This window comes from Rhinolophus ferrumequinum, chromosome 22, assembly GCF_004115265.2.
Source record: "Rhinolophus ferrumequinum isolate MPI-CBG mRhiFer1 chromosome 22, mRhiFer1_v1.p, whole genome shotgun sequence".
Classification (NCBI taxonomy): domain Eukaryota; kingdom Metazoa; phylum Chordata; class Mammalia; order Chiroptera; family Rhinolophidae; genus Rhinolophus; species Rhinolophus ferrumequinum.
This window is the reverse complement of record NC_046305.1, coordinates 29,798,108-29,807,535: the sequence shown is the minus strand read 5'-3', so window position 1 is coordinate 29,807,535 and position 9,428 is coordinate 29,798,108. Positions and strand designations below refer to the sequence as shown.

Here is a 9,428-nt window from a genome sequence, read left to right as displayed (position 1 = left end):
GTGACTTGTACCCAACTTTTGTTATTGGTATATATTGAGTATTACAATTTTAATACAGTTTTTTCCTTTCTTAAAATGTGTATACATTTTTTTGGCACCTTTTGTATATGTATGTACTCAGGAGTGGAATTGTTAGGCTAGATCTAGACCTGAATTGTTTGACATGCATAGTACCTATTTTAATTTATTGTGTACAGTAGGTATCCATCCACTGTGGATTTACAGATTGGTGTGGGAATCTTTGAATCTAACTTTTAGATTCTCTGACTGTGCTGTATGACAACAGCATATAGAGCACAATTCTTTAACTGTAGAACATACCGTGTTTCCCCAAAAATAAGACCTAGCTAGACAATTAGGTCTAATGTGTCTTTTGGAGCAAAAATTAATATAAGACCCGGTCTTATTTTACTATAAGACCCGGTCTTTATAATATAATATAATATAATGTAATGTAATGTAATTATAATATAATACAATATAATATAAAAGACTGGGTCTTATATTAATTTTTGTTCCAAAAGACACATTAGAGCTGATTGGCTAGGTCTTATTTTCAGGGACACATGGTATAAAGAGTATATCTACAGTGTCTACAGTTCCCTACATTTCTATTTTCTCCATTAATGCATGCTGTTTTCACTGTTGCTATGATACCAGGGCTGAATACTGTATAATGAAGTTTCATTCTTATTTCCCCTTTCCATTCATTCTCTTCTCTCTCTCTCTCCTCACACTACACACATTGATAATCAACAGCTATATATGAGGTCTGACAATTAAGTTCATGAACTTGTTGCAATGATGTTGTTAACCTTTTTTGATATCAGAGGGATTATTCATTATGAATTTGTACCAACTGGACAAACGATTATCCAAGTTTGCCCTTTGGAAATTCTGAAAAGGCTGCATGAAAAGTTAGATGAAAACAACCTGAACTTTTTGCCAACAATTCACAGCTCTTGCATCATGACAGTGCACCAGCTCACATGGCACTGTCTGTGAGGGAGTTTTTAGCCAGTAAATAAATAACTGTATTGGGACACCCTCCCTACTCATCTGATCTGGCCCCCAATGACTTCTTTCTTTACCGAAGATAAAGAAAATATTGAAAGGAAGACATTTAAATGGCATTCCGGACATAAAGGGTAATACGAAGACAGCTCTGATGGCCATTCCAGAAAGAGTTCCAAAATTGCTTTGAAGAGTGGACTAGGCTCTGGCATTGGTGCATAGCTTCCTAAGGGGAGTACTTCAAAGTTGACCATAGTGATATTCAGCGATGAGGTATGTAGCACTTTTTCTAGGATGAGTTCACGAACTTAGTATGTCTTAGGTTCGATTCTCTCTGGAGAGGTTGCTTCCCACCTGTTTTCAGGGCTGAAGCTCCTGGCTCTCCCTCACTCTAATCTACTTTCTCCACTTCAGGGTTCCCCCAGGAGCATATTCAGGTGTTCCCTGGGGTAATATGAAGGAACATGCATAGCACAGTGCAAAGAACATGATATTTGGGAAGAAGACACTTGAGTTATAGAGTCAATACTTACAAGCTAGTGAAAGTTATCTAAAATTTCTGTATTTAATTTTTTTTTACAGCAATAGAATGTGGATTAATACTACTTACCTTCATTCTTTTGAAAAATATTTGCATGCCTTAACTGTCCCAGGAACTATTCTAGGTGTGAAGACAGCAGTGAACGAAACCAATAAAATACCTTGTGTGGTCTCTACTAGGATTAAATAACTCAATGGATGTAAAGTGCTTAGAATAATTACAGATATACGAAATGTGCTTAGCAATTATTTTTGCTTAACAAATATTTATTTGAGTACCTACCAATGTTCTGGTCAATATTGTAGCCTCTGAGGATATAGTATTGAGTAAGACCAGGGACAAAAGATCAGAATATAAAACAAAATAAGTGAATCAGTTAATTTCAGATGATATAAGACCCGTTATATATGTGTATATAATTCACATAAATCAATAAGAACGAAACAAAAGTACTCTGGAGATCAATGGAAAAGTTTTATTTCAGAAACTTAAACCAAGCCAGCCAACTGAATAGTAATGCTAGAAGTAAGAAGAATCAAAAAGTAATGCCAGGAGTAAAAAGAGAACTTAGTAAATCAACATAGGGTGATCAGAACTGATCAGAATACAGTGCAGGGGGACAGGAGACGTGGAAGCCAGCTGTATATTAGCAGTAAGCAGGTGGCATTATTCCTCTCATTGTTTCGAAAGACACCCCTTGGTAATACTAGCAAAACCCTAATGATACTTGGGCTTCTGATAATTTAATGATTCCATAATCAATGATATCTGTGGCTATTTTTAGTCAAATCACCTGCGATTCTTTGATTCTAGTCTCACCTCTCTCCCATCCAAGAAATTCTTGCTCTCTTCTCTAGCTCTGATGACCTAGGATTATAGCGGTTAAAAGAAACCACACTAGGCATGTCACTTCAGCAGCTCCTCAGGGTAGGAGGTACAACCTCAAGCAGCTGTGAGAAAAAGAATTATGCTGGACTAGGAGTTAGCTGGCCCAAGTTATTACCATGCTTTGCTTCAGCAAGTCGCATGGTCTCTCTTTCATTTGGTTTCCTCAGTTACAGATTAAGTGTAATGATCCCTATCTCTCACAGTTGTTATGGGGATTAAACAAAGTAGCATATGTGAAAGCTCTTTGGAAATAAAAAATACTCTAGAAGTGAAAGACATGATGGATCACAGCTAGCTCCTGGACAAATCAGGAAATACTATGGCCAACTTCTCCACACCAGGGGATGATTTTGAGGCGTTGGGTAAATCACCATCTCTCTGTGCTCTGGTTTTCTGACCCCCAGTATGTGGGAGTTAGTCTTGTTCTGAGAGGTTCTTTGCTAATTCAATGAGTCTCTCCTCAGGAGAAAGCAGTGAAAGTTGTAATAGCTAAAAAGTATCTGACTCAACTGATTTTTGTGTATCTCCAGATAACCCTTCTGCAGGTTGTACTGCCTAGCTTTTTGTTGTTGATAAAACAACAATAACAAAAAACAACAACAACAAAAAGCAACAAAAAACAGTTCTTGCTTTTAAGTCTGGAAGGATGTTAGCACTTGAAAATTTTAACATGCAAATAAACTAAGCAGAACTATTCGAGTTTTTAAAGGGAGGTTGGAAATTTGAAGAAAGTTAGATGTATCATGATTCATATAACCATTTTTCTTTTTACTTCCATCCTCACAGCTCCCCTCCTTTCCAGTCCTTTACCCACTATTGGGGCAATTTTGTTATTTTAATCACATAATCCCTTATTTATAGCAACAATGATTTTTTAAAGTACTCGCAAACTGTTTTGGGGGGCAACATTAGCATAATAAAATAGGCAAGGGGAGGATTATCTGCAAGACCACAGACTAGGGTGAAACCAGCACCTGTTCTAAGTGTCTTACAGCAGTCAAGTGTGGGAGGATGGAAGTGTTAATGTTGGCAGAATGGGAGGAACAGGAGTACGAAGACATGATCCTTGAATGCTGGCAGCTCTTCAGTAGATTGAGAAGACACACACACACACACACACACACACAGACACATGAACATTTCTATAGTTATAAGCTCTGATACATGCTGAGAGGAAAGGTTTACAAAGCTAGCTAGTGTACGAAGAGTGGAGGTGGGGGCTGACCTAGTTCTGCCTTTGCTCATACAGAGTCTGTGAGGTCTGGCAAGACTCCCCTGAGCAAATGACCTTTTGAGCTGAATATGAGTAGGAAATAACTAGGCATTGGAAAGGGTTGAGGGGAGGAGAGGGCCAAGAGCTTTAAAGCAGAGAATTGTTTGTACAAAGACCTTGGGCGGGAAGAAGCTTTGCATATTAGAAGAACTGAAAGAATATCAGCTTTGCTAAAATACAGAGCAAGTGGGACTAGGGTAGGAGACGATGTTGGAAGGTAGACCAAGGTCAGACTGTGCATAATCTTGCAGGCCATGCCATAGATTGTGGTCTCTACAAAAATCTAGAAATCTATTTCAGGGGATCAGGCTAGGGTGGTGGTTGGGGTGGAAATATAGACACATTCAAGATATATTTCAAAACAGTAAAACTGTGAAGAGTTACTGATTGACTGGATAAAAGGAGTGAGGGAGGACTGGAGGTGCCAAGATGCTGCCCAGATTCTGACTTGCCAGAGAGGGGGCCTTTCTTCACCATGATGTGAGGTTCTGACCACTATGTCTTTGCTTATATTTTCAGCATAAGCAGTGTGGAGCTGGCTATCCATGTACTTACTGGAATCTTGTCTCTATTCATAAACATAGAGGATCACATTTGGAAAATGTATGAGTGGCGAACCAGGGGAGAAAATGAGCAGGCAGAATGGCCCAGCAGGAAGGGTCACAGGTGGGCCTGAAGGGTGGATGGGGTGGTGGGGGTCAGGAGAGAGCAGGGCCAAGGACGGAGGGAGAGAAGGGCTGGGGAACACTGAGATGAAAGGATTTTGGGATATGAAAGCCCTAAAGAATCTGAGCCAACCCAGTCCAATCCTCTCAATGTACAACTGAGAAAATTAGTTTTAATGTTTGCACTTGATTATAAATGTGATACATATACTTCTAGAAATTTTGGAAGACATAAAAAAATGTACAGCAAAATAAAATCATCCCTAGTCTTTCCTCCTAGAGGCATCCACTGCTAAATCACGGTCTTTCCTCCTATTTTTTTTCTTTGCATTTTTAACATGGTTGGAGTTATACCATAGAAACAATTTTATATCCCGCTTTTAAAACTTAAATAATAGTTGCAAATTTTCTCACACGCTATGCCAACCTCTTCAATGAAACAGATTTAAACAAGCTGGTTATGAAAAATGCTGAAATGAGTGGTGGTGTCAGGACTCCTTGGGCCTTGACAAGAGCTCTGCATTTCAAACAGCTAACGGTGAGGCGGACAATTTGGCAGGTGAAACGGGGTTACCTAGATTGGGCTGGAAGCAAATCCTGGAACGCCAGAGTTGGAGTCCTGCCATATTTGGACTGGGGAACTGCCAACAATCAGGTCGTGGCCGCCGAGGGGCCTGCGGGACAGCAGGTGAGAATCGGAGTTCGGAGTCAGAACTGGGAGCCCTGCGACATGGAGCCCTTGCCGTTTTTGCTGCTGTGGGGGCTCCCCCAGATTTGGGGAAGTTCTGAGGGTGAGTGGAGCAAGAGCGCCTGGGCATGCGCCTGGGAGACTGCGAGAGGAGGCTGAGCTGGGAAAGGGGGCGACCCATGGTGGGGGACGAAGGAGACCCCTGTATCTCGGAAACCCGGAGCCGCGACCTCACTGGCGATCCCACCAGAGAATCTGCGGCTCCCAGGCTCCAGGCAATGTGGTGGAGCACTTGAGCTAGAAGACACCACCCCTCCTGCCCAAGCCCATCAGTTTTATTTTCTTCCCTTCTCCTCACACTGTCCGCTCACCCGGCCACTCGCGAAACAACTCCAATCTCCATTCTCTCGCAGTCCAGCAAAGGAATCCCTCGCTCCGCTGCCTCCAGATCTCCTCCTTTGCGAACAGCAGCTGGACTCGCACAGACAGCTCAGGGTGGCTGGTGCGCTGCAGACCCACACTTGGAGCAATGATTTAGATACCATCCGCTTCCTGAAGCCCTGGTCCCAGGGCAAGTTAAGTGACCAACAGTGGTAGAAGCTGCAGCATATATTTCGGTTTTATCGACGCTGCTTCTCGAGGGACGTGCAAGAATTCGTCAAAATACTGCATGTAGACTGAGCTGAGGGATGGGATCTTGGGCAGCTACCCAAGGGGAGACAGTGGATGAAGGATCCCAAATGGGAGAACCTGGCCCCACCTGATGGGATTCCCTGCTATCTCCACCCTTTTCTGATTTCCACTTTTATCCGAAAGGTCCCAGTCTCTGACTCCTCAAAATATTGCTTGTTCCTCCTGCCCTGGGTCACCCATTCTCATTTCCCTGAACTATGGGTAGTATAACCCCCACATGATGTTTTTCTCCTTGATCCCTTCCAGAAGTCTGTCAAACCCTCCCTTCTTTGGTCTCTATCCATTCTTCTCCTCAGATCCCTTTGAGCTCCAGGTGTTTGCTGGATGTGAGGTGCACCCTGGGAGCACAGCAGAAAGCTTCTTCCACACTGCATTTCAAGGAAGAGATGTCCTGAGTTTCCAAGGAAATTCTTGGGTGCCAGCCCCAGATGCCCCACATTGGGTCAAGAAGGCCAGCAAAGTACTCAACCAGGACCAAGGAACCAGGGAAACAATGCAGTGGCTCCTCAATGACATCTGCCCCCAATTTGTCAGAGGTCTCCTTGAGGCTGGGCAGCCAGAACTGGAGAAGCAAGGTCAGCCTGCCTGTCTCACCCCTGCCCTCCACTCTGGTGCTCCATCTGGGTTTTTCCATTCCAGGGTTCGCATCCCTTTGAGTATCGGGGAAAGAGAAAGGCCCAGGGATGGGTGGATAAGGCATGAGGGCGTTTATTCATTCCACAGACATTAACTGAGCACTCTTTGGGTTGCATGAATTCAATTAAACAAACACTAGGGATCTCCGCTTAAAGGGGAGGATGAGAAGACATTAACAATTAAAGCGATGTTTGAAACATCCTAGATATGTTACAGCTGACTACAGGGTGCTATAGGAGTATAGACAAGGACATTTACAGGAGACTGGATCAGGGAAGACTCTCCTGGAGAAAATGACACAAATAGATTGAAGTTATGAGAGACTTCATCTCCAGAAGTGGAAAAGTGGGATGCATGAACTTGCTAGGAGGCCTGGAGCCTCTAACACAGAGTCCTCACTTTAAGATGCTCCATTCCCTTTTGGATACAGTGAAGCCGGAGGCCTGGCTGTCCAGTGGCCCAAGTCCTGGGCCTGGCCGTCTGCTGCTGGTATGCCACGTCTCAGGATTCTACCCAAAACCCTCATAGGTGATGTGGATACAGGGTGAGCAGGAGCAGCTGGGCACTCAGCAAAGTGACTTCCTGCCCAATGGTGACTTCCTGCCCAATGCTGATGGGACATGGTATCTCCGAGTAACCCTGGATGTGGCTGCTGGGGAGGCAGCTGGCCTGACTTGTCGAGTGAGGCACAGCAGTCTAGGAGGCCAGGATATCATTCTTTACTGGGTTGAGAAAGAACTGGGGTCCAGCTGGGAATGGGAGGAGAGGATCCTCAAGCATAGAGGGAAGGATTGGGGGAGGGGTGGCAGTGGACAGATGCAGGATAGAGGAGTTTTGGAAATGAGGCCCCAAGCAGGAGGGACAGAAGGAGGGTATCCCAGATACAGGAAAGAGAGGAATAAAGATCTGAACTTTAAAAGCATTGAGACGGGATGTGCCATATGCAAGAAAAATGAAACTGAAAAACTCACAGATCCAGAAGTAGGTGGCAAATGATTCATTCCTCAGGAGAGAACTGGGGACATCAGAGGGCAGGATTACACAAAAAGCCGTGGTTAACTGTTTCCTGTGTGTGGGCTGAGCATTCTGCACACAGCATGCCATCTAATCATCACAACTCTCCTTTGAAGCAAGGACTATTTACTATTTTCACTTTGTAGATGAGAAATTGAGGCTAAGCTAGGTCAAGTTAACTCAGGTCACGAGTCTCATCATTAGGAAGAAGAAGAGTTAAATTTAGATTTTAGTCTGCCTACAGAACTATTGCCCTTCTTCTATATGCTGTGCTGTCATATGCTGAAGTGAACTGAATTATGGATGCTCAGACCCTGAGAAAAGCTGGGTCATCTAAACTTCAGAGGAATACAAGTGGGCACTTTAAATGGGGGAGGAAATAAGAAGCTCCTGGCATCCTCACATGTGCTTAGACCAGGTGACTTGTACTAGGGAGGGATCCTGGGCTGAGAGACCTCCTATGTTCCCCCAAGCAGAGGGAAGCCATGTGTCTGCGGGCTTGATCATCATGGCAGTACTGCTGTTGCTGGTGTCCCTCCTTCTGATCGGTGGAGGCTTAACCTTCTGGTTTAAGAAGCTCAGATAAGTCTCCCTTTTCTATCTCCTTCTTTCCTCAAACTTTCTCTCCATTTCTTCTCCCTTCCATCCTCTCTCCCACATTCCTTAATAGTCTCTCCATTTCTATTCTCTCATAGCTCCTATCAAGACATCCTGTGACTGTCTTTACCACACCTGTCTGGAACTTGGGATCTCAAGTTCCCATGACTTCAGTGCTCAGGAATTGAGGATGAAAGAGAGGTACCTTGAAGAAGCAGAGAACAATCATAAGGCAGCTCTCATCACACCGCTTTAATATTTTATCTAAGAGGATTTAAGTTCTTTTTTTAAGGGGCTGGGGTGTATGGTCATTGTTGGAATGCTAGAATCTGCAGTGAACTGGTAAGCACTTGTCCTATCCAAAAAAAGTAGGTCCAGCTGCTTTTTGTCAAGTATAAAGGAAGACCCTAGGGCTTATCTATAACTTACATTTTTCAAGAAAAGTGGAAGTCTGGATTTTTATGTGAACATACCTGATATTAAAATGCTGACTCAAACTTTTGTAAAATTTGGGAAGTGGGAAACGCCAAATACACTTCTGCTAGCTGACAACAACCGAGGGGCTCCCAGTTTGTGTCTCTCTTATAAAAAGTTTGTCCTGAGTGCCACATTGGCAGTTTAAGGATGTAGTTTCTATTGTGAATTTGGATTTATAAAGAGGCACATTTTCTCTTTAAAAGAGTTGGTTTGTAAGAAACAGGTATCTCAAGCTTTTACTTGATGTAACTTGATTAAAAAAGGAGAAGTCATAGGTATGTGTATTATGTAGGAAAAAACTGCTCTGGATAGGGATAGTTCTCTCCAATGGGGCATCATTTTATTCAGACTGGAAGAAGACAATCATGAAGATATCCCCCCAAAACAGGCTCTCCTACTTATAGCTATTAAAAGAGACAATGCACAGAAAGGGCTGAACCTACCTGGGCAGGTGTGAGCCAGCTCAGCTGTCTGCTCTGTTCTTAGAGAGGAGAGAACAGGAGGCTTAGAGGAACAGCAGACCTTCCTAATAATACCGAGAAATGAGAAGGCCAAGTTAAATCATCTGTTAGCTATCAGGAAAGTAGTCTTGTGGCATACAAGGCCCTTGAAACCCCAGAAAAAGTGAGACTAAACTTTTGGAGAGTCTTTGCTTAAGAAAATTAAGATTTGGCGTCTTCTATGCTGGACTTGCAGGTCAACCCTATGATGTTGGTGAACAGCCTGCTAGCTTCTTGTAGGGACGGAGTCTCAGAGAGCAGTTTCCAGGCTCTCGACCTCACGTGGAAAGGTGCTGGCTTGGGTAGTAGATGGCCATCAGCTGTGATCAGATGGCCATCAGCTGTAACTAGTTACCCATTAACCACTAATATAACTGCCATGGCTACGCTAACAAGCACGGATTGAGGATAGTAAGTGTGGTCGGCAGAGAAGCAGATGGCA

At 43.4% G+C, this 9,428-nt stretch overlaps 1 protein-coding gene across 1 annotated transcript; it reads left to right on the top strand.

Annotated features, from left to right (window-relative positions):
• Positions 1-5,111: 5,111 nt before the first annotated feature.
• Positions 5,112-8,129, top strand: CD1D (CD1d molecule). Its single transcript, XM_033093251.1, is given in 8 exon segments — positions 5,112-5,172; positions 5,483-5,566; positions 5,569-5,748; positions 6,059-6,337; positions 6,829-7,124; position 7,270; positions 7,889-7,989; positions 8,103-8,129. Coding segments are annotated over 8 exon segments (1,029 nt in total).
• The last annotated feature ends 1,299 nt before the right edge of the window (positions 8,130-9,428 follow it).